The following is a 24,685-nucleotide window of genomic DNA, read 5'->3' as shown; positions in this document are numbered from 1 at the left end:
ATAAAATGAATCTCTTCTTTGAATTCAATTAGTTTTCAACTGTTATTGAGGGAGGAGGAGGAGTATTGTGTTCAAGCCACCCAAAATAACAGTAACACTTTATTTATTTGCTGCCATTATTCCCCATGGATGCTCAATCAGCAGCCCCCTATGAGTGTGTATGACTGACCCAAGGTCACCTAGCAGGCTTCCATGAGAGAGTAGGAATTTGAACTTGGGTCTCCCAAATCCTGGTCCAACACTCTAAACCAGGTTCCGTGAAACCCCACGGTTTCTTGATGGCCCTGGGTTTCCTGAATGGGTGGGAATTATTTTTAATATATTTTTAAGATTTGTCAAACATTTATTGGGTAATATGACGATATATGGTCATGTCAACCTGCCCCTCCCTCCCGCAAAGTGGCCATAGATAGTCCTGGAGGGGGTGGGAAGGGGAGGAGCCCCAGGTGGGCATGTACACAGCTATGCTTCCCAACCTTATTCTGTATGATTGTACCACTTCTGGGGTTTTTTGAAGCCTGCAGAATGCTTCACGGGTTTCTCAACAGTAAAAAGGTTGATAAAGGTTGCTCTAACCACTAAACCCCACTGGCTGAATTCATCTGACTGAAGCACAGATAAACTTACCTACCATTAAAAGGAAGTAGTTAAGTGACATAATTATAAATAACTGCAAACACTTAAAGGAGGGAAGACAAAAGATATCAATAAGAATTGCAGGCACTTCCTTTGAACACAACAAATTACCAACAAAGAGCTAAAACTTTGGCTTAACTGAAAGCCTCATAGCTAAATACTTCCATTTCCCTTTATCTTTTGTAAGGATCATGGAACACTGGAAATGGCAGAGAATCCGATGGTCTTCTACAAGAAGACTAATTTAGACATTGCCACCTACAGGTTGGGGCTTCTCAAAAGGGCTGCTCTGAGCTGCCACGCCCCATAATGAGCATGGCTTTTGAAATGCTCTGTCTGCCATCCCATCTACATATCACTACAGTATACACCAACTGGCAGCCGTGTAAATTTTATACAGTTAATGCTTATCAACTCAAAGCTTGGTAACTGAAGCACTTTGTCAGACAGGCCTAATGTGTGTTTGCATCTCTGTTTCAGGGTTCTGTCAGTGGAGAAGACTTTACAGATACGCATGGAATTTTTGCAGATTAGTCCACTTGTCTGCCCTGCAGGAAGCAAGTGTTTTCCAGGATCTCTGCCATCCAGAAGACAGAGTGAAGCCTTGATAACCATGGACTGCTATGGTTTCTTTATGCATTCACTGGGGTTAAACTGAAAAGTGGCCTTTAGGTAAACTGTGAAAACTCATCAGCTAAGACATACCTCTGTTCCATTCCTTTTTTTAAAAGATGTACTGAGATCTGGGGTCCAAAGAGCCACATGCATAGAGACTTCGCCAATTTTCTCACCTGAATGCAGATGCTGCTTTGAAGGATCTATCAGTTTTCTGGAATTGTTTAGGGGTGAACTGAGGAGTTGGAGGAGGAAGGGATCGTTGAAAAATCCTGATGCACGTTCAGAATCATTTATGGGTGTTGATCGTCCCGTAAAACAAACGTTAGCCATATGAATGTTTGTATTCAGGACCCTGGCAATCAAGCAGTGTTATTAAAAATCTGAGCTGGACTGTGTGACCGTTTTTCTCTGAAATGGCACTCTTGAATGCACCCTTGACAATGCTCTTCTATGTTACGCAATTGGAAATAAAAATACTACTTGTGAACTGTAATTGCATTATTGGTTACATGTTGTGCACATATTTATAACTGGTTGTTGGATCAGCCTAAGCTAAATATCTGGGTATTTTGAACCAGTATGTGAGCTGGCTGAGATCAGGAACCTGTGTGAGATTCAGAAAATCTTGTTCTGAATAAGAATGCTGGAAACTTTGCAGCAGGCAGGTGAACACATTCTATTCAGTGGCTGCAACAGCCCACAAGTCGAGCCAAGCCTTGGACCTCCCCTGCCTTGGTCACAGCCAGCCTCAAGCAGCTGCTGAAACAGCTCCATAGTTCCAGGGGCCCAGCTCAGGTTACACCGTTGAGTGCTGCAGGGGAAGGGGTGCCTTGGAACTTACTTGACCACATCAAACATGACTGGTATGTTGACATAAACCTTTCCAATACCACATTACCTTCTGCTCGATAGCAACGTTTTTCTGTGAAATGACTTCACACATTCTGCTGCAAGCAATGAAGCCCAGGTACGCTGTTTAGCCCAGCAGAAATACATGCTGCCCTACTAGGGAGAAATCTCACTAGTTTGGTTTCCATTTATTTATGAACAGCAGCCATCCATCTACCCAGACTGGCAAAGAGGAACCAAGCAAGTGGAGACTAAGGCCCATTTAGCAGACATGTCCATTATTGTCATTTGCTCTTTATTGTTCCCGAACCATCTGGTTCTTCTGAATACATGTTGGCACCTTCCAGTTTATCTTGAAGTTCACATCAAGTCTTTTATATAGAAGACAATCATTTTAGCTATTCTAACAACTCTAATGCATCAGTGCGTATCGGCAACAAGGCAAAAGTGATGCAGGTTACTGAATGACAGGTCCAGACCCAGGTCTTAACACGGGAGGTGATCCTACTAAAGTCCAGTCTGGCGGTACTATCACAGCTACGGTACTTCTAAACATAATACTCCTGTGCAAACAATGTCAAACGGAACTAGAGGTGCTGCAGTCACCTGCATTTAACACTGGAGTCTAAGGTGCTGATTTTAACATCCTGGCCAAATATCCTTGGCAAAGAATCTTTTTAGAAAACCTTCCCTTTCCAGTCTTGGTTTCTTATAAAAACCGTTTACTGGTATCTAAGTTTTTCTACTCGCTTTCAGTCCATCCCAGGTGTCTGATTTAGGGAGTCCTGGGAGGCAAAGGGCAGCAAGGGCCAGGCAGCAGTTGGCATCTATTGCCAGAACAATGTTTTTAACCTGTGCGTCCTGCCTTCCTTCACCGGATGTGCACCATTTCCTCTAAGAATGGCGTCTTCATGCAGCCAGTACAGAGCTGATCCATCCAGAGGGGGGCTTCATGCTGCAGAGGGGTCCGCCTAGGGTAAAAGGTGAAGTTCACATCGTAGTTCAGCAGGCAGCTGATCGATGCCATGTAGATGTCAGAGAAACGAATCAGTCTCCGAGAGAAGTAGGTTGGGTTGTGGAAGGTTCGGAAAATGCTCCCAAACTGGGGGTTAAACAGGTTTTTTGATAGCGATCTAAAAGGAGAGTTTGATTTTATTAGATTATGACCAGCAAGTTGGATTTTTTCCATTAGTAATTGCTATGTGACATTTCCCCAGAAGGTGGCAATGTTACCCTCTCTTGAACGTGTTAATTCCTTCTTTGAAGGTGTAGGAGACTTCAAAGGAACAGGTGAAAAGTGGCCAGCACTTATTTGTCAACCCTCAAATGGAAAGCCTGTGCCCCCACAGCTCTATCAAACCACACAAGAAACAAGCTATTAGGTTTAAAATTCTGTATCAAACTGAAAAGGGAAAAGATTCCACAACATGAAAACATTTTGCTAGCTGCAAGCTGTTTCCATAACGGTTGACAGTATTGTGCTGTTTAACATTGACACCAACCTGATGTTGCCACTGTGGAGTATAGTGAAACAGACTGTGCATAAAGGTAAATTATAGCAAGCGTCACCTGATTTCTTGTCGTTCTTTCATCCACTCCAGAAGAACTTGCTTTGACTCAGCATCTTGATACATCTATAATTTAAAAAAAGACTGAATATGCCTGTTCTAAAGATAAATTATCTGTTATAGTAAATACCTGCCCATAAGTAAAGCGACTTGACAGCATGCACACACGTGCATGCATGCATGGTCATGCTCTCTTGCTCTCATTCACGCACACAAAAATTCCTGTTCTGACATTGTTTTTAAAATGTTGCAGATGTCAAATTCATACACATTTGTGGGTCTTACAATTATGAACCTCTATTTCTGTAGATTATTATGATTAATAAGTACAGAATATGAAATTCATATCCTTGTTTTTAAAATCTGAACCATGAATTTCCCGAGGAAACAGGGCTTTGATGAAAGGCAAAATTAAGGTGATAGTGAAGCGTAACACTAATCTTCACTTCGCTCTCCATAAATAACATCAGTGTCAGAGTTACAGTAAAAAACATACATCACCAGAATGCTCCAGTGGTAGTAACAGCTGGAGAAGAGGGGAGTTCATTGGGGATTCTTTGCATTCTTTTACTTGTATGCCCCCCTTGCGGCCTTATAGAAGTAACAGGGAAGTCTACACTCGCATTCCTTTGTACTAACTTCTCCTTTTCCCGAGTATATGGGCCTTAGCCAGATACTGAGAGGAAAGCAGCAGGCATAAAGCAGCCGTCTTAATCAGAACATGGCCCACAACCAGCAGCTGCCAACAACTTAACCAGAAAGTTCCTGACATTCCTTCTATGATTTCACTGCAACCAGGACATTTGTTCAATGTAAGAACTAGGGAGGATCTAATCATAACCACACTAGATAATGAATGTGTTATCAACAACAACCTCCTGATTTACATTACCTGCATCCTCTCCAGAAGTCCTGTTAGTGCTTGTTGCCAAGTCAAAGAGTGCATGTATTGCTCGGTATTAATGATACGGATTTCTGTTTCCAGTTCTGGAACAATGGCTCCTGTCCTCCAACCATGGAGCAGCATAAGATCCTAACACAGAAGAAGGCAGAACGGGGTTAACACTGAAAGCCTCTACAATTCAGCCTTACAAAAAAACATTACTCCCAGTGTTCCATTAGTCCCACCTGCCCTTGCAATAAACAGACAGAGGCATAAGCACCTGAACAGAGGAGAGGCTTCTGCCACAGGAGAGTGAAGCCTGCTGTTATGACAACAAGAGGCTGAAGAATGCTAGCTGTGATCACCTAAAAGAAATTACTTCTCTGGCTTTGAATGGTCATCTTATGGGGCATTCTGGCTGTGGAAGGATGCTGCCGGTTTCAAAGCCAAGACACAGCAGCATCCTGTGACCGTGAAACGTTGTTGTGGAGGACTGTTGCCTAGGATATGCTTGTCCTTGACTCTGGGAGGCAGGCTTGACAAGGGCTCCACTTTCAGGCTTCACCACAGAGGCTGCTACGTAAAAGAGGTGCTTTCAACCTTTAAATGTGCCATAAAGTTTCCAGACAGAAGTTGTGAGGAAAGCGCTTCTCATCACACACTGCTAGCAATGGCAGGCTGTATTCACAAGCAGATCAAGCCTTAAACTGTTTCAAGTGGCCAATGACGTTGGGTCCCCATAGCTCTTATGTCCCTTTAATTGAAAAATGTATACCCACAGTTCTAACAAAGCCTCAAGGAAGTTTAAGCTCAAAACCCAAGGCATCTGCATTGGCTCCAGATTGAACACTGGATCAGATTCAAAGTTTTGGTATTGACCTTTAAAGCCTTAAATGATCTGGGACTGACTGCTATACATATTTTGTATGTATAACGAATGGGTGTGTGTTATAATCAGGCCCTACGTGGGCCAAAACGCACCAGGTCTACTGGTTCATATAGTGCATATTACACTGTTTTTGCAATAGCCTATGGGCTGTGTATATATGTTTTTAATTTTTAAAGTTTTCAAGTTGTGCACAATAAATGTTATATAATTTTAACATTAATACAGACATTCAATCTTTGAAGGTGCTGGCTGTTTTCAGTTGAGTTTTTATGGTTCTAGTTCCAGTTCCCCCACCTTTGATTTTTGTATCTGTTGGACCGCCTTTTCCCTTACACGACCCCCCCCCCGAACATTAAGATAAGTGGATCAAAATCTGCTCAGGATCCCCAGCTCTAAGGAGGTGAAACTGGCCTCAGAAAGGGACAGGGCCTGTTTGGCCTTGGCCCTGGCAGGACACTCTGCTGAAAGGGACCAGGGCTCTGTGAGACCTTAAGCAGTTCTGCAGGGCCTGCAAGACAAAGCTGCTCCACTGGGCCTACAGGTGGGGCCTGGAGGGGACATCAAGAGTGAGGGCCTCGCTGCTGGAGAGTGAGAGAAGATGGGGTATTAGACAACCATGTGGCCACTTGCCCTGGGCTACAAAGGAAGGGTGGGTTATAAAAAGAAAGATTTATTTAATTTATTTAATATATTGTAACACAACGCTAAAATTGGTAGCATCACATTTTGGAGCAGCAGTCTCAGTCACATTCTTAAGCTCACAAAGTACATCAAAGATGACATACGAGCCACCTGCTTAGGACTAAGTGTACCACCTTGCAGTGCCAAGTGGGGATCAGTGGGGAGGGGTTCTAGTTCAGTAGTAGAAGGTCTGCATTACATGCAGAAAGTCCTGGGCTCCATGCCCAGAATCTCCAGTTAAAAGGATCAGGTAGTAGGTGAGATAAGCAACCTCCATCTGTGAACCTGGAGAACAAATTCTGTCAGAGGTGACAATATTGATCAACTCTGTATAAGGCAGCATATCATATCCATGGACTTGGCAACTGGGAAAGGGGCAATGCCAGGACTACCACCACTGGGAATAAGGAGAAGGCAAAGGGCATTTACAGTATTTGCTGGCGTAAAAGACTACTTTCCCCCCCTGAAAAACATGCCTCCAAGTGGGGGGGGGGGTCGTCCTATACTCCGGGTGCACTTCAGTTGGGATAGACATAGCTGCCCATAGTACTGTAATGTAATGTAACAAACTCTATATTTTGAGTGGAAATGTTGGGGGGTCGTCTCATACGTCCAGTCATCTCATACGCCGGCAAATACGGTACATTTTTCCTGTGCCACTCTTCAAATGTACCACCAACCAACCTCTGCTATTCCTTTTACCAAGCCATGGTCTCATGGTGCAGGTAACAACAACAACAACATTTCTATGCCGCCTGAACATTCAGAGAGGGGAGACTTACAACTTTGTTATATATAACAATTAAAACATCATATTAGTTAAAAAATAAATATTACTCAAGTTATTAAAATTTGCTAAAATCCCACAAGCAGTCATCCTCTGTCTGATTGGGGGAGGGAGGGGGGAAGTCTTGGTATAAATATTTGGCATCTGATGTTGTTCTTGTATGAGCCTACCCCTCCAAACTCCAGGGAATATCTACAGGGAGATTCAGCTGGTAGGCTTCCAAAAAACTGCTTATTTCATTTTTACAAGAAAAACAAAGGATGATTTGAGCATTGAGCTACATCTGTGTTCAATGTTTATTTCCAGAAGTAGCTAGGCAGAAAATGGGATGGGGAGATGACCAGCAATAAGTTCACACAAAAGCATCTCCATCTGAAAGAGATATCAGAGGTTTGCTTTGTCACCCCTTTCCCATATTTTGCAAGCCACTCATGGGAAATGACCAACTGATGTTATGTTTTGCCAGCAGTCTGGCATTGCACGGCTGCATTGATAGCATTGGGGGTTTCTTAGTCTGGATCTACATAAGGGCAGGGTGAAAAGTGAAGCAGCTACTCAATGGGATATTGAAGAAAGAATGAAAGCCACAAGATGAGATGCTTGCCAATTCACTGGAAAAAAAGAAAGAAATTAAGATCTCCTTAGATTCCAGCAGTAGGCAAACAACACCAAGCAGTACTGATAAAACAGAAACAGGAATTTCCATAGGGGACTGCAATACTTACTGCAAGGTCACTGTACAAATGGTCACCAAAATAAAGGACCCTGGAGCCCCGCCAGCCTGTTAGCCGCAGAAAGTCAAACAGATTACCCTGAAAAGTAGGATATATAAAAGAGTGTGAGAATAAACCAAATACCTCATTCCATTCTGCAAGAGAGGAAGAAACAAAAACCATTGTATGGCTGTCTTCGAAAGGTCAAAAGAAATAAGTACTTTGATTTTTTTTTCACAAAGCAAAGCCAACAAAGGAAAATATTTGTTCAGAATAAGCAGCTTATTTAAAAAGCTGTGGCTAGAGGCTTAGAATGTTCTCGTGGGAACTTTGGTTTTTCAAAGACTCATTTTTTTCAAATTTGACAAAACAATCACATAATTTATACAAATTCACATTTGACATTGCTTGGGAATATATGTTACCAAACACTTCTGTCTTTACACACCAATTTATCATGAAGTCTCATGGCAGGCAATGTGTTTAACTCAGCCTTTTTACCACTGAGAAACCCCTGAAACATTCTGGAAATGATGTCAGCAGGCCACACCTCTAGAAGTCACATCACCCAGATACTCCCACCAAATGTGACATCACACTCCATCACCCCCCTATCCTCCAATGTCAGAAATAGTCCAGTGGCCTACTCTACTGGGCCAGGAACAGGGTTAAGGGAGTCATATGCCACTCCAACACCCCCTGCCTCCCCCAATGCAGTCAAGTTAAAATTAGAGTTCTTACCTCTCTGGAATCCAGTTACTAACACTTCCGAAAAGCCTTGGCCAACAAGGACTTTTTTGTCTGGGGCCCCTCCCCTTTCCAGGCCCATTATTGGCCTTTTTTGGGGGGTGGGGGAGATTGAAATAACCATATAAGGTCATATCACCCACTAACTTTTTAATTAAAACAATAAATTTAATTAATTAACTTCCACTCAATCAGCAAAATCCTTCTGAGGGCCTCAAGAAACCCCAGGGTTGCACAAAACCACTGTTGAGAAAGCCTAGCTTAACTCATCTATGTGCACTACAATCATACAAGATAAAGGTAAAGGTAAAGGTATCCCCTGTGCAGGCACCGAGTCATGTCTGACCCTTGGGGTGACGCCCTCCAGCGCTTTCATGGCAGACTCAATACGAGGTTTTTTGCCAGTGCCTTCCCCAGTCATTCCCATTTACTGCCCAGCAAGCTGGACACTCATTTTACCGACCTCAGAAGGATAGAAGGCTGAGTCAACCTTGAGGCGGCTGCTGGGATTGAACTCCCAGCTTCAGACAGCATTTCTGCTGCCTTACCACTGTGCCACAAGAGGCTCTCATACAAGATACACCATTGTTATTGTTTTACCTTGAGGTAATGCAGCAAATGTATTGATTTACTCTGCAATTAATTTGTAGCCAAAGTGCAATTTTAAAGCAGGTATTCTAGATTCCAGTATGTGTCCTCAGGCACCTTAAAAGAGCATGCATAACAACTTTAGCTATGAGTCTGGCTTGTACATGGGCAGAGATTCTTGATAAGAACAAAATCCAAAATGCTGCAAGAGAGTTTTCTCTTGAGGTTTGGCTGCATTTTTTTGAGGGGGGGGGAGAGTGGAACAGCTGGTGGAAAGCAAGGTTTGCTACTTGAATGAGAGGGCTTAGAAGCTCTTATGCACACACCGAGTGCACTATCAACAGTATTCAAAGCACTCACGCGCATGGCATGACCAGAACAACATCTGTCTTGCAGTTTTGGCAGTCTTCTAAAAGAGAACTCTTTTGAAGAGCCTTCAGATCCTTGAGAATGTCATGAAAGACAGGGGAATCTTTCAGACTTCAACTGTTCTACTGCTTGTTTCTAGAATTAAGTTGCACCAGTTTCCCTGCTGCCTTGAATCCCAGTTATTTCATAGAAAGAGAGGGGTTATAAAGTAAATATTTGGGGGAGGGAACTGAGAAACATGCCAATCTGAATGGAAATTTTAATTATTATGGACAGTCATAAACCTGCCAACCATACAATGCTTAAGCTGAAATGTGAAGATTCTAATTTGTTCATCTCCTACAAAGAACTGGGAGCAATATAAATAGGGAGCTGCTACCCAAAGATATTTATCTAATTGGGAATGTTCTGCATATGCAGCATGGGTACTAGATCATGTGAAATGGGTAACCCCTAAAGCCTTGTCCCTCCTTCCCAGCCTCATCCACATAATATTCCATTTCTAACCCTGGAGGCATTTATTCATATTTTATTTGGATAACATTAAAACACCGAAATTCTGTTCTCTGTCTCAGCAATTAAACACAGCAACAAACGCTGAGCTTATTACTCTTAGGGCTTCATTTCAACCAGAATCAATCTCAAAAGCAGCCTGGAAGTCTATGGAACTTGTCTGCAGAGCACAAGGTCAGCTAACACCACAACACTATTCAACATCCTCCCATGATCAGCCTCACAAGCTAGTAGCTTTTCTAGACCCTGGCCCAAAAGACATGAAAGACACAACCTATTTGCCCTACCATGTTAACCCAGGGGAACATGTCTCAATGTAGACAGTTAATTCAGAAACAAAGTCTTTAAAATCATTTCTAAAAGAAGAGAAAGCTATGACTAGAATTCTGGAAGATTACTATCCTCCTCAGTAGAGATGATTCATATCTGGTAGCCTTTATCTTTCATCAGCAAAAACTGGAAGCAATTCCAACTGACTCCTAATAAAAGAAAAGAAGGAACCTACAGAACAAAGTAGGAAATGGCAACTATTCCCCACACTCAAAAAATCACACCAAATGTACCTATCCTTCAAAACAACCTCAGAAAATCCAGGCCTCCTTAAATATTAAGTCAGGAAGTGATGAGTTGCAACTAAATAGTTTTACCTGTTTGTAGATCTTCCCCTTTTCCAGTTTGCTTATCTTGTCCCAGTGAAGTGAACCTCTTTCATCCATTTTTCTGAAAGGTCTACCCCCCAAAAAATTAAATAATAATATTACCAGCAGTGTCTAGACATATTTGCCCTGTTAAATGGAGCAAGGAAGGAAGCCCAAAGGCATAGGAATGCAGCTGTCAGATTACAGAAGTGCCCCCACCCCCGCTTGTGATGGGCTCTCTGAAGTAGTAGTAGAAGGCCCAAGAGAGGGTCATCTTTTGAAAAGGAATAATCTGCTCTCCATCACTGCCACCCACCCTGTTCTCTTTTGGGGAGTCCAGTGCTGGCAATATTTCTCTTTCTGAACACCCCCTGTTACAGGCGTGGAATTGGTGGTTGGGGGGTGTCATTATCTCATAGCCCACTCTTAGAGGATTATCATGCGGCTATGTTGCAGTTCTGCAGACTTCAGGGAACAATTCTTGTTGGGCTTGTCTCCCACATCATTTTTTGAACTATATGTACAGTTATGACAAAAGGAGTGCTGCAGTGCAATACAAAGGGGTTTCCTAATATTGTTTTTAAAACAGAGGGAGCACTTTGACCCTTGGCAAAAGCCAGTTCATAATGCTTAATTGGCACGTAGCCTTACTGCTGCGGTGTGTACAAATTGGCAATTCCATCCCTATAACAGAAGGTACCTGGTAGAGGAAGGCAATGGCAAACCCAATCTGAATGTCTCTTGCCTTGAAAGTCCCATGGAGTCTCCATAAGTTAGCTGCAACTTGACAGCACTTTCCACTGCCACCAGAACTCTGGTGATTACCAAGCTTGCTGGCTACTTAGCTTCACAAAACAGGGGTTGCCCTAAATCCCTCTTACTAACTAGGGTTGAGGGATGTTTCATTCAAAATCTACCACTTGGCCATCAGCTAGGTACAAAAAGGTGGGCTATTAGCTTATAGAATCACTACAGAACAAAATTTTAAGTCACCAAAAAAGGTGCTTCACTTGAGGGAATAGTACACTCAGCAAATTATAGCAACTCCTCCCCCTCATTATTTAGAATTTTCATTTCATACCAAGCTACTGAAGCAACCATTTAGAAGAGTCACAGTGGAAACATTTCATACCTAAGAATGTAGATTGTTTGAGAGCTTGTTGATAAGAGCAGCGGGAAGAAAGAAATTGGCGGAATAATTTGCAGTGAATTATGTAACACCAAAGAAAAAATATTTGGGCACTGAATTATGTTCCATTGCTTAGATGGCAAGAGCCCCAAGGTAACTGCCATAGTAGATCAAATAAAAACAGGGCAGTCAGGACAGAAAGTTTTAAGAACTGTAGAGAGGGGCAGGGAGAATAAGTATTTCTGCTGCCTGGGACTTAGTTTTACTGGCAGTTTCTCTGCATCATAGAAACTATTCTGCACCAGGCTAGGAATTCATCTAATAAATATCCCACACACTTGGAAAACAGTTTTGCGTTGTTGTGGGCCACATTTTGATAAAGCCAATATCCTTGGGTCTTGATCCTAGACCTGGATATTTGTAAGTAAACCATGATTTTAAATGGAGCTATTACATGAGTTTGCATAGGGACTGCATATTTTGTATGGCTGTTGCCTTAAGAAATGACAATGTCATGTTTAATTCTCCTCTCTTCCCCTTAGAACTTTATCAGATTTATCAGAGTCATGAGACCATGATGTTCTTTCTACCTCTTGCACACTCTTCTTCCAGCAGCCAATTATGTACCATGGATGAGTGCAAAACTGTGTGGCTGTCCTTTCTGGTACCAGCTGCTTATTTAAGGTAATGTGCAGATTTGAATTAAACAACATGATGTAGCAAAGAAACGTACTTGCGTTTATCGGTGAAGAAACTGGGCTTATCAGCTTGCACTATGACCATATCAAAGAGGTCTCTCCAGTCCTTGCCAACCATGTACTTCATTCCCTTATCACTGCAGGCAAAATAGGGAAGTTATTTCAAGAAGCCTAGATCCTTGATACGACAGAGATTTTGCATTTCAGAACCTTTATGTGCAGGCATTTTTCACAACTTCCATCCTTCTTTTTAAACAACACAGATAGTATGAAAGCATGTTCTAAGGCTTAATGTTATTGTGTATGAGGCTCAGAGTAAGCTCTTCCAAACCATTTTTTCGCCCTTTATCTTAAATTCTAGACTCAGTAAAATAAAATTATAATAAACAGGAATGGACTGAGGAGTGAATGTGGCCCTGGAACAAGCCAGGCTGAGTGCCCCAATGGAAATAATTCCAAAATGGATTATGCAACCATGGAAACAAATCTTCAACAAGTACGATTGTTTATAACATGATGCTACCTACCCTGAGCCAACTAGGAAAGTACGTGTTATAAAATTAAAATTATTATTTCTTATTATACAGTACGATCCTGTACCAACACCCCAACATTTTAAAAAATGCAAGAACCCTCACATTTATTTTCATGATAATTTGTATACAAGTAACTATTTAATACTCACACAAAACTGAAGGGACTGTTTGTGATAAGGAAAAGTTTTTTATTGTGGCTAACCAGACGGTTTAGGACAGCATAGGTTTCATCTCCATGAAGAATATATTTTTCTGTAAACAAACAAATAAAAAAGCACACTGTAAAGCATACTGCAGACTACTAGTAAATGGGAAAGGGGCAATACTGAAGTTAACTGTAGTTTGCCACTGTGAAACTATTGATCTGCTAACCATTAAATGCCATACCAGAGGGCACTGCCATTTAACATGCTTCATTAAAAGTGGTAATTTAACTGACCCATGTCCTTTTCAATCCATTTGTACATCATTCCTTTCACGTGAACATCTTTAATAGCATCCTAAAATGGAAAAGAGTTGTACATTAATTTTAAATCATACATTCAAATGCACATGGTAATATACAGAGGAACCTTCTCCCCACAAATGCCTCTACCCTAGCAGCTAACAATTTTAATTTTAATAAATATGGGAAGGAATCCAAAAAGGCCAAGGTTAACATTGGACAAATTAAGATAATCCACTGATATGGCGAGGAGGACAATAAGAAGGCACACTTTCTTTATACCAATCAGCAAGAACTAAAAAGGCAGTTCTACAAAGTAAATTGACTATTCCGTCTAATTTGAGAACTTTTTGGCAAAGAGAGAAAAAGCAAATAATGAACTTTGTTTTCAGATGGCTACTAAGCACAGTGACACAAGGGAGCTTTAAAAGACGTCTGGGCCAGGCCAAAAGAAAAGGAATTGTTCTGAAGTTTACTGGCAGTCTTGCAGTCCAGTTGCTGCAGCATAAGCTATCCCAGGCTTGCAGAAACATGCCAGAATCAATGGGAAAACATATATACACATCTGGAAGGCACAAATGCCAAGTGGTATCAAAAGGTGAGGAGTGTTCGACTGCCCTAAGCACAATGTGTTTATTTCTCCTCAGCGATTTTTAAAAATATTACAATCTGTCTCTGATAATGACAGATATTACCCAAAATGTAACTGTACTCCAAGGTAGATGAGAAAGCATTTTATTTGCTAATTATATTCCTCAAGAGGAAAGGGGATTAGCAGTCCTCTAATAACTAAACACAATCTACTTTAACCATATTCAGCAGTGGATGACATTTAAAAAAAAACTCTCTCAAGGCAGGAAGATGAACAAATAGGCTACAGTTGTCCCCTGGCACCTAGCAGCTAATCAAAACTGGCCCAGGAAGTAGCTTGTTCTCATGCCCTCAATCCCCAAAGTCAAGTTTGATCTTTTGACAAGTATATAGTGTGAGCAATGTTCTTCACATTAAAATGTTTTGCAGAGTTTAAGAAACTTCTTAGGATGGATCACTGAGAACACTGCAATTACCATCCTCTGGTCACTGACAAGTGTTGTTTATTGTGTAGTCTTCTGTGTAGGCATGCATGGGGATCGTGCAATTGCAGGCCTGGAGAAGAGCTAGCAAGCTTTATTGGAGATTTCTAGATCCCTAGAGCATTCCCTCCTCTTCAGTGTTGCCTTTGCCACCCAAAGGGTCATGTGATGTGGGAGAAGCAAGCATTCCTCCCTCAGTTCTCCCTTCACCACCCTAAGGAGTCAGCTTCACTAGAGCAGCTCACAGTGGGGGAAGAATGGAGGGATGGGTGCCTGTACAGAAGGCCACTTGATGAACAGCAGTCACAAGTGCAGCCCCATTATCATTGTGACATTACCAGGATGCTGTTCTGGTAGAGGTCCTGACAATTAATGAACAAGGAAAGAAAGAATACACAAGAAGAGACTGCTCACATTTGTCATTCTGGGAATCAAGCTTGATGGAATGATGCTGGATAAATGTCGAGGGCATCAACCCAGAAGTTGCAGACATTATCTAGGGCAGTAGTTCTCAACCTTGGGGTCCCAACCCCAGGTGGGGTCTCCTGGCCCCTTCTGCGGAGTTTCCAGGTTGGTTGCTGCAGCAGTGGTGGTAGCAGGCAGTGGGGGGGGGGTGGCGGTGGTGACCACCAGCAGCGGAGCCATGGCAATGGCTGCCTCCATGCTGCCTCCAAATTGTTCTGCGCCTGTGCGCCCACCCCTGCATGCCTGCATGCCTGCCCCAGCGTGCCTGCCCCCACATGCACGCACCACCCCCACCCCTGCTGTAGTTGGGGTTGAGAACCGCTCATCTAGGGGACGTCTGAATCAAAATGTTGCTAATGAAGCTTGAGCCCTCATGGAGTGAGCCAACATGGTGATGGGACACAAAATGTCTGCCTGAGCGCATGCTGTTCTAATTGTGGAGACTATCCATTAAGGGTGTTGTTTCCTGGGTGAGTGGAAAGAACGTTTTCCTCTTTATTATTTCTCTTACCCTGAGGCCGTTTTTAGGTAAGGCCTATAAGGCTACTGGGATGATTGTGGAGTCAGGTGGGAGTGCAGGGGAAAACACCTCTGCTTATAGGGCTGAGCTGGATGATCCCCAGAGATTTGGGCATGATTTTATTCTTGTGGATGTGATCTAAGACATAATCTGTTTGGGCACTGAAGAGCTCATGACTGTCAAATGGATGGTCCTCAATCCTAGCCCTGGTGTCTGGGAGTGGGGCTGAGGTTCTCAGACAGGAATGTCTTCTTAGCAATATGCCTGAAGCCATGAATCCCACATGGCAGACTGCCATGTGTCTGGCTGCATTTAATTATTGCTTTCCCAGCTTTTGCCTTTCTTACTTCATTACCCTAGTGTGAGGGTTTTTTCCTCATACAGGATCAACTCAGCGAACTGTGACATACATAAGAACATTTGGTAGCAGCCCATTATGGCAGTGAAATTTGCCACCTGCAGATCCATTGCAGCCAAAGAGTAGACATTTCGGCCTAGGTAGTCCAGCCTGCAACCCTCTTTATTCATAAGTAAGGAGTGAGTACCCAATTTTCCCCTTGCTGGTAGGGCTTCAGACACCAGAGAATTGGCATGTAGAAGAAGAAGAAGAGTTGGTTCTTATATGCTGCTTTTCCCTACCCGAAGGAGGCTCAAAGCGGCTTACAGTCGCCTTCCCATTCCTCTCCCCACAACAGACACCCTGTGGGGTGGGTGAGGCTGAGAGAGCCCTGATATCACTGCTCAGTCAGAACAGTTTTATCAGTGCTGTGGCGAGCCCAAGGTCACCCAGCTGGTTGCATGTGGGGGAGCGCAGAATCGAACCTGGCATGCCAGATTACAAGTCCGCACTCCTAACCACTACACCAAACTGGCTCTCTGTAGATGTTGAAAGAGGTAGAAACAACCTTCTCTCTGACTTTATATAGATTTTCTTCCTTTTTTTGGTTTCTTAGCAAAAAAAACAAAATATGCAAACTACAAGGATTACTGTAGGAATGTACACAGGCCTTCCTTCCTCAGCCCCAAAATTACCAAGTATTCTACAGGCCAGCAAAGGCATCATGTATTCTGATACAAAGTACACATTGTTCCAGTGGCCTTGGCCTGGGATTCTGGAGTGACCTATTTCATTATCTGAATTATACATCTTTGCTTTCTATAATGAGGTATATTATTGAGATAGCAAGGGTAAAGATCTGTTCTTGGGAAATAAAAAGGTCAAGCCTTCAGAAACATTTAATAAAATAGTAATTGGCAATAAAATGCAGTGTTTATTTTGGAAGAAATAACATTCTACAGTGTATAATAAGCCTTTAATATGTGTTAACATATTACTGCCTCTCCAGTTACAATTCCCCACACTCCCTTCAGTCATCCTCTAGAACAGTGGTTCTCAACCATTTGCGGTCGCCTGGCCCCTTCCCCGGGGTTGCCAGGTTGCCTGCTGTCGTAGCGGCAGCAGCATGTGGAGACGTGTGGTGGCAGCGGAGGCGGACGGAGGCATAGCAATGGCTGCCTCCATGCCGCCTTGATTGTTGTACGCATGCACGCGCACACCACAGGCACACACGTTTCCAGCGCCCCACTGGCTCCTTCTGCAGCTGCCCAGCCTGCCGGGAGGGTTGCACCGGTGCCTGCCGAGAAACACGCTGAAAACACTTCACTCAGCTTTTTCAGAGCTGGCAGGAAAGTGACCCCCTTCCCCCGCAGGTCCGAAGTCACCCCATCCCACCTGACTCCATCCGGCAAGCCCTGTGTGCTCTGCAGCAGGACTGCCGCCGAACCCCCCATTGTTAAAAGAAAGGAGAAAGAAGAGGTGAGTCAAGGGAGCAAGACGCGTGCCCAAGCCCAGCCCAGAACAGCAAGCAACATGGATGCGGCAGCAGCCCCCTCCCCCGGGCAGAGCCCTCACCCCCCTCCATCACCTCCTGTGTGGGGTTGCCCATGGCAACGTCTGGGGGGGGGACGGCAGAAGCGCCTCCGCAGCACTAAACTGGCAGCTCCTCTGGCTGGGTCCCCACTGGGCTTCGGCGCCGAAGTTGGGGTCGCAGCAAAGAAAAGGTTGAGAACCACTGCTCTAGGACCTCTTGCAGGTGCCTGCCTCCAGGATGACCCTGTTAGCGGCCACTGAGGGAAGGGCCTTCTCAGTTGTGGCTCTTGCCCTGTGGAATGCTCTCTCAGAAGACACCTGTGCACTGCCAGACTTATTTAGTTTCTGCAGAGTGTGCAAGGGTAATCCACATTACATCTGTTTTCATGTTATTTCTACCTTATTTATTTGGTTTTACTGTTTTAAGTGGCTGTGAGACTCTTTGGGTGACTAAAAAACCTCAATAAATAAATAAATAAATAAATAAACAAACAAACAAACAAACAAAAAATAAATGACACAAGCCAAATTAGGACAGAATCAGCTGTACAAGCTCCTGTGAAGGCATAAGACTGGAAATCAAATATATTTTATGACCTTTGCCCAGGTGCAGAAATTCAAGACAGTGTACTTCTGTTAGTGCATTCTGCTGCAAAATCTCCATGCATACAATTTGGACAGAAGGCGTATAGCAGGACAGGGCACAGAAAGCACAATAAAGCAAACTGAAATAGAAGTTTCCCTTCTTCCTCTTTTGCTTTGCAGCTATAAAAGATGTGAGTTATCTTAAAAAGGGAGTAATAATTGGTGAGACTCTTAATTTGGATGGCCAGCTGTGGGTCGGGAAATCCTTGGAGATCTGGGAAACGTTGCCTCAGCCAGGTATAATGCTGGAGTCCACCTTCCAAGGAAGTCTTTTCCTCAAAGGGAATGGAGTAATACCAGATCTTCAAGACCCCCCCCCCTCCAAGAGGTTGGCATCCCTATTCTTAAGTGAAGTATTCCCCCTGCCCGCCCCCAGGTTTCTGTCATTATGCGTTTTGCAGAAGAACATGACTAATCTGAACCACTGTGTTAGAATAATAGTGAGGCACCTGCTACCACAGAGCATTAAACCAAGTTTTCATTTTCTCCAGATCCTAACCAAGCTAGTAATTAAGTCACACCATAATCCCAAACGATGAGAGGCTAAACTGGTTTGCCCAAGAACAGAAGATTGTCTATATCAACCCCTATACTATTGTTTAGTGTCATAAAATCACTACAACAGTATTTCAGTGACCCAATTTTATAGCGGGTTAGAGTATTAATTATAAATACAAGCCCTGAAGGAAGTAACACAATCTCTAAGCCATTTATTGTACAGAAGATGAAAAATTCTCACATGAATAGCACAAATATAGTAGCTTCATTAAGACAAGCAGGAAGTGCTTCAGGGGTTAACCATGTTGATCATTTATTAAATCTATCCTCAACTCTATCACAAAATAGATAGAACACACTGAACATTTCTGAATATGATAAATATGACATAGATGGGACTCCACATGTTAATTTAAAAAACAACATTGCACTGCTATATTTCTTATCTCCACTTCTGTTTAAACAACACTAAACTCACTCACCCACACCAGTTCCAATGATATTCTATGGAAGCTATCTTTAAACTGTTATACTCACACTTATATCTTTGTATAGATGAACTTGGTCATACTCAATATTATGAGCCATGAAATAATCAGTCACTGATGACAGCAGAGTCATTTCAGGAAGGGAGAAGATGTCCATAAATTGTTTAATTGATGGACCCTATTAGATAGAAATAAATGTATTAAATATTAAATTTTGGGAATAAATGATAGGTGAGAAAGGCTACGGACGTTAAAAATAATGCATTTTAAATTAGCTGAGATACAGTAGTCCACACTCCAGTGCAACACAGCATATCTTGCCCAAAGGCAGCTGATCTTTAAATCAAAGACAGCTGTTTTCAACTCCAGCATAAGGATTCATACATAGACTTCCCTTACTTGAAAAGGAATCTTCAAGGCTTACAAATTAGATCTATGCTAACTTGGAAGTAAATCTTAGTGAGTCCTGTGCTTATTCTTGACTAAGTGTACACAGATTATAGCTTTGATTATAGTGCTTTTAAAGACTTGGATGTACAACACAGGAAACATGCATATGTCCCATTGTATGTGGGTTTGTAAAACTTTTCTACCAGGTCTTTGGCTGTAGAGTTGATCTAAAAGGGCTCTGCTGCAGGCTGTGTGCTGTTTCAGGTTTATTATTATGCTGTTAAAGTTGTTCCACTGTTATCTAATATTAATTATGAACTGATTTGGATCTTAGATGAATGAAAACGTAACACAACACGGGATGGGAATGGTGGCCTAGGATCACTGTTGGAGCAGTCCACAAACACCTAGTTTCTTTAAATGAAACAGTCTTCTGGGCCAGATGAACTGCATCCAAGGGTACTAAAAGAACTTGCAAATGTAATCTCTGAACATCTGTCCATTATTTTTTTGAGAAAGTGACTACCTTCCTGGATCGGGAATGTCGTGGACATAGTTTATCTGGATTTCAGTAAAGCTTTTCATAGAAAGAATCATAGAATCATAGAATAATAGAGTTGAAAGGGACCTCATGGGTCATCTAGTCCAATCCATGCACTATGTAGGACACTCACACCCCAATCGCTCATCTACTGTAACCTGCCACCCCTTTGCCTTCACAGAATCAGCCTCTCCGTCAGATGGCTATCTAGCCTCTGTTTAAAATTTCCAAAGATGGTAAGGTTCCACATGATATTCTTGTTCACAAGTTGGTAAAATGCAGTCTGGATCCTAATTCTGTCAGGTGGATCAATAACTGGTTGACAGATCGTACCCAGAGGGTACTTGTTAATAGTTCAGCATCTTCTTGGAAAAGAGTAACAAGTGGAGTACCTGCGGAGCGGTTAAAGTTGTGTTATTTATATGATAAGCTGCCTTGAGCTCCACAAGGGAGAAAGGCAGCTAATAAACAAATAAAAAGCCAGTAGGAAAATGCAAAGGAAACTCTTGCTACCATCTTCTGCCAAGAACTGCAGCCTACCAAGACTGCTTTTCATGAAAACAAACCTTGCTGTTTATTCCTTTGACTGGCTCTGGCAATATGGTAAGTCACTGTACTAGTGACTGTGATGTAGCAGGCAGAGTACTCAACTCAACCATAATGTTCACTCTGTCACCAAGGTACAAGCCTAAATTGTCTCATAAGGATAGATTCAAATGGGTAGCCATGTTGGTCTGAAATAGCACAATAAAATCAGAGTCCAGTAGCACCTTTAAGACCAACAAAGATGTATTCGTGAGCTTTCGAGTGCAAGCACCCTCTGTCAGACTATGGACTGACCATCATAACAGTAGGAATATATAAGCAAAGGTTAATCCTGTTACATGCTGTGACACCGTTTACTAATGTAACAGGATTAGCTTTTGCTTATATATTCCTATTGTTATGATGGTCAGTCCATAATCTGACAGAGGGTGCTTGCACTCGAAAGCTCACACCTTGAATAAATCTTTGTTGGTCTTAAAGGTGCTACTGGACTGATTTTATTGTCTCATAAAATCATTGCAAGATTAAAATGGGGGAGGGGGGACTCCACATAAAATGATCTGCACACTTTAGAGAAAGAGTATGACAAACTGGACAGAAAGTTGTTTTGCAGCATATAAACTACTTTAACCCTGCTGTTTTTATTTCTCTACATATATATCTACATCACAGACATACACACACACACACACACACACACACATATATATATATATATATATATATATATATATATATATATATATATATATAGAACATGTGAGAACATGTGTGTGTGTGTGTGTGTGTGTGTGTGTGTGTATATATATATATATATATATACATACACACACACACACACACACACACACACACACACACATGTTCTCAGGCATCCTAGGATGACTGCTTAGAGTACTTTCCAGTTCTGAAACTATATTTCTCCAGAACCCTGAAATTGGGTATATATGAAGTGCCAAAATCTGAAGATAGGGCAGTGATGTAACCTCCCCTCCTATGTAACAAAAATTCAGGGTTGCCAAATCCAGGTATGGAAATACCTGGAGATTTCAGGGTGAATCCTGGGAGAGTGGGGTTTGGGGAAGGATGGGACCTCTGTAGGGTATAACTAAACAGTTCCAAAACTTTTTTGGCCTCCTTGGCTCCCAGGCCACATTCCTAGTCTCTCTCTCCCGCCCCCCAAGTATGATCACACACCTCTTTCCTGGTGTTAGGTCTACTGCAAATAAAAAACACAACGTATTGCCTATACTTTTTTGAGGTTGTTGTGCAGTGGCTGTATTATAGTCTGGAAAATAGCCACTATTTGTAAAAGCCACTTTGGGTCCTTATTGGGGAGAAAGACAGGAGCAAACAGGAAAAGTTTTTTCCAGCCTCCCATTTGGGGAATGGTTGCCAGCCCTAGGACTCTGAGGTAGAGCCTGGAAAAGACAGATTCTGTGGAGGGGAAGAAGGTCAGTAGGAATATTACCCTCTCCAGCCCACCTTCTGAAGCTGTTATTTCTTTCAGGAAGCCAAGCAGGATTGGCCCTGCTTGGTACTGGGATAGGAGACCACCAAGGAAGTACAGGGGCATTATTACCCAGAGGGAGGCAAGCCTGTTTGGAATGTCTCTGGTTAGGAAAATGCAGCTGCAGCAGGAAGAAGCAAACTGCTGCCCTCCTATTGCCCCCAAATTCCTCACCACCACCCTGGATTCTTCCATCATCCCTGGGGGGGGGGGGGTACCGCCCACTTTGGGAACCCATAGTATTACTCCATGCAATCCACCTTCCAAAGCAGCCATTTTCTCCAGAAGAAGTAGAATAAACAATTTTAAATAAACAATTACAACAACAGTTGACATAGACTGGAGATTAGCTGTGAATCCAGTAGACCTCTAGCACCCAGCAGAAGGTTGTCAATCATATATAAACTGCAGCTAAGAAACTGAAATTTAGTATCAGTGTAGCCCAGGACACCTCCATTATGTAAAAGGAACAAGTTCTTTTCTCCCATTGAATTCTAGGAGAGACTTAAAGATATCTTCCTTTTACTATATCTTCTAAAACATGAATAATACTTTGGTGCACTTGTGATTCAAGGCACAATGGTTATTAGCATAACTTGGAAACAGCATTTTTGCATGAATTAAAAGTTGAGACAGAAAGTTTACTTCATAAGAGAGACCAGCAGTCCAGCACAGAGCAAGCCAAGGCCTACAAGGGAAAGATTTTGAGGAATACACTTGTTTCTTTAGATCTGGATTTAGGGGAGGGAATGGACACCTCCCACTGCATAAATGAACCAATGTTTAAATTTCCTAGAAAATGTGTGTCTAAGCCTTTGTGGATTAAAAAGCTATTTACAAAAACAGCTTCAAATTCATCTTTCCAAGTTCAAGTTCATAGATCAAGAGGTCACCAGCAACAAGATAAAGGGCAACAGTAAACATTCACATTTAATTAAGTACCAAACTAGACAAGAGTGTGTTCATTTTAAAGGAATTTAAAATGATGCAAGGGTCAAATTCTGACTGGGCTTGCAGCACAATGCACTGTGGTGCTCTTGTCTCTCCCCACAACATGCCCAAGTCCCCAAATTGGCCATTCACACATAGACCATTTATGCACTGGGAACTTCACTCCCCCAGCTCCCATGCAGGAGCACAGATTGGGGACAGATAAGGTGCACCAAGCCAAATGCTCCCCCATGTGGATCCAGGAAGAGGTGGGGCAACCTGCCATGACTAAAACTCCAACCTGCAGCCCAGCATGAAGCCTCCAGTGCATAAACCGTCATAGACACACCCTGTAGCTGTTTCGGCACTTGAACAGCTGTGCAAGGTCAGAAAACTAGTGTCTCATCCCACCATGATGCTGGTTTGATCAGCTCTGAATACTTGCACCAATTTTAAATTCCTTTAAAATGGTGGTGGCATTCACAAGTCCAAGCCATGTATGCCATCACATCTGGTTTGGCCCAAAGCTATCATGAACAAGGATTATCTCAGTAGTCTGACTTCATACTTCTATTAGTTTTGGCTGAAAGCATTTTAACTGGAAACCAATGAGACTTCCTTTCAAACTAGTGTTGCCCCTGCATGTTTCTATGAACAGACAGTGAAAGAGACAGATAAAGTCTCTGGGACTTATTTGCTATGAGTATAGAAACCTGCAGTCTTTCCAGTCCCTATTTCTATGCCATCTTTCCAAATAACCTGCTTGAAGCAGTTTCTGATCAACCACAATGTCAATGTTGTAACTAAAGTGTGGTACAGTTTTCATTTTCTTGTTGATAGACTGTTACTTCGTCTTATCTAAGGATAAGTCAGAATATATGTGTCTGTTTCAAGAAATGATTTTCAAAAAGATAATTACCTTCATGGCAAAATGAGTTTTTTAACCAAACAAAATTGTCAATATCTGTGCTCATGTCACTCCAGGGAATACAGTTTACAACCAGTGAACAGTGAGTAAAGAAAAAAAAATTCAGCAATATATACCCATCAAGAATTTAATACAAATATTTAGACTGGATTATTAAGGTATAATGAGTTGTTTCAATCTATTTTATTAGGTATGCTATAAATGAGAAACTGATGGATTGAATTTTATATGACTTTTGTATGTTTGGGTCTTCAATTGTATTTTTCCCGTTTTCTTGTAACTTCTAATTTTTCTTCTTTATTACTCTTTATGTAATTAGAATCTTGCAATAAAAAGATTTCGCACACGCAGAAATACAAATCTCATGGATTACACTAACATATTTTCCATTGTTATGTTTCCTGGACAATATTCATAGGAGCAGCATGGTGTGGGAGATGTGGTGTTTTCTTTGGAGTTGGAAGGCCTAAAATCAAATTTGGCATGCCTCTGGGCAAATAATTCACTTTGACTTTCCTATCTCACAGCACTGTTATGAGAACAAATAAGAAGCCTTTGTAAGGGAAAATCAGAGACCTGTGCTGAGGAACAAAATCCCCACTGGACTAACAAAACTTTGATCTTTGGTTTTTATTTATGTAAAACATTTTTATGGCACCTATCCCGCTATCTATCTATCTATCCCTCTATCCATCCCTCTATCCATCCGTCTGTCTGTCCGTCCATCCATCCATCTGCCAAATGCAAGATGATCATCAAAGGTCTACAGAAAGCATAGATCCCACTTCTATGTATATCTCCATACTCAGTTTTTTAAAAAAAGAATGCAAGGTTTACAAGTTACTGAATTCTGTACTTGATATGTTCCTTATTTATACAGTATGATCATACAAAATTATATATCATAGGTAGCCTCTGCTCCTATATTTAGTTATACCTATATAGATTTAACTAAACCCGAATCGAACATGTGATCCAATCAGGGGGGAAAGGA

General features: G+C 42.1%; 2 protein-coding genes across 2 annotated transcripts in view; one reads left to right on the top strand and one right to left on the bottom strand.

The window, feature by feature from the left end:
- STAB1 (stabilin 1) overlaps positions 1-1,747 on the top strand; it is a 121,113-nt gene extending 119,366 nt beyond the window's left edge. Inside the window, exon 69 of the mRNA XM_077325813.1 lies at positions 1,117-1,747. Within this exon, the coding sequence (XP_077181928.1) occupies positions 1,117-1,170 (54 nt within the window). The 3' untranslated portion in view covers positions 1,171-1,747. The remainder of the gene's footprint in view (positions 1-1,116) is intronic.
- Positions 1,748-2,270: 523 nt separating this feature from the next.
- NT5DC2 (5'-nucleotidase domain containing 2) overlaps positions 2,271-24,685 on the bottom strand; it is a 37,188-nt gene continuing 14,773 nt past the window's right edge. Inside the window, exons 6-14 of the mRNA XM_077325814.1 lie at positions 18,896-19,024; positions 13,282-13,342; positions 12,992-13,094; positions 12,342-12,443; positions 10,489-10,570; positions 7,637-7,723; positions 4,564-4,704; positions 3,673-3,737; positions 2,271-3,236 (exon numbers count right to left, since the gene is read on the bottom strand). Of these exons, the coding sequence (XP_077181929.1) occupies positions 2,975-3,236; positions 3,673-3,737; positions 4,564-4,704; positions 7,637-7,723; positions 10,489-10,570; positions 12,342-12,443; positions 12,992-13,094; positions 13,282-13,342; positions 18,896-19,024 (1,032 nt within the window). The 3' untranslated portion in view covers positions 2,271-2,974. The remainder of the gene's footprint in view (positions 3,237-3,672; positions 3,738-4,563; positions 4,705-7,636; positions 7,724-10,488; positions 10,571-12,341; positions 12,444-12,991; positions 13,095-13,281; positions 13,343-18,895; positions 19,025-24,685) is intronic.

This window comes from Paroedura picta, chromosome 3 (genome assembly GCF_049243985.1).
Source record: "Paroedura picta isolate Pp20150507F chromosome 3, Ppicta_v3.0, whole genome shotgun sequence".
In the NCBI taxonomy this organism is placed as follows: domain Eukaryota; kingdom Metazoa; phylum Chordata; class Lepidosauria; order Squamata; family Gekkonidae; genus Paroedura; species Paroedura picta.
The sequence above is the reverse complement of the archived record's forward strand: the minus strand, read 5'-3'. Positions and strand labels throughout refer to the sequence as shown.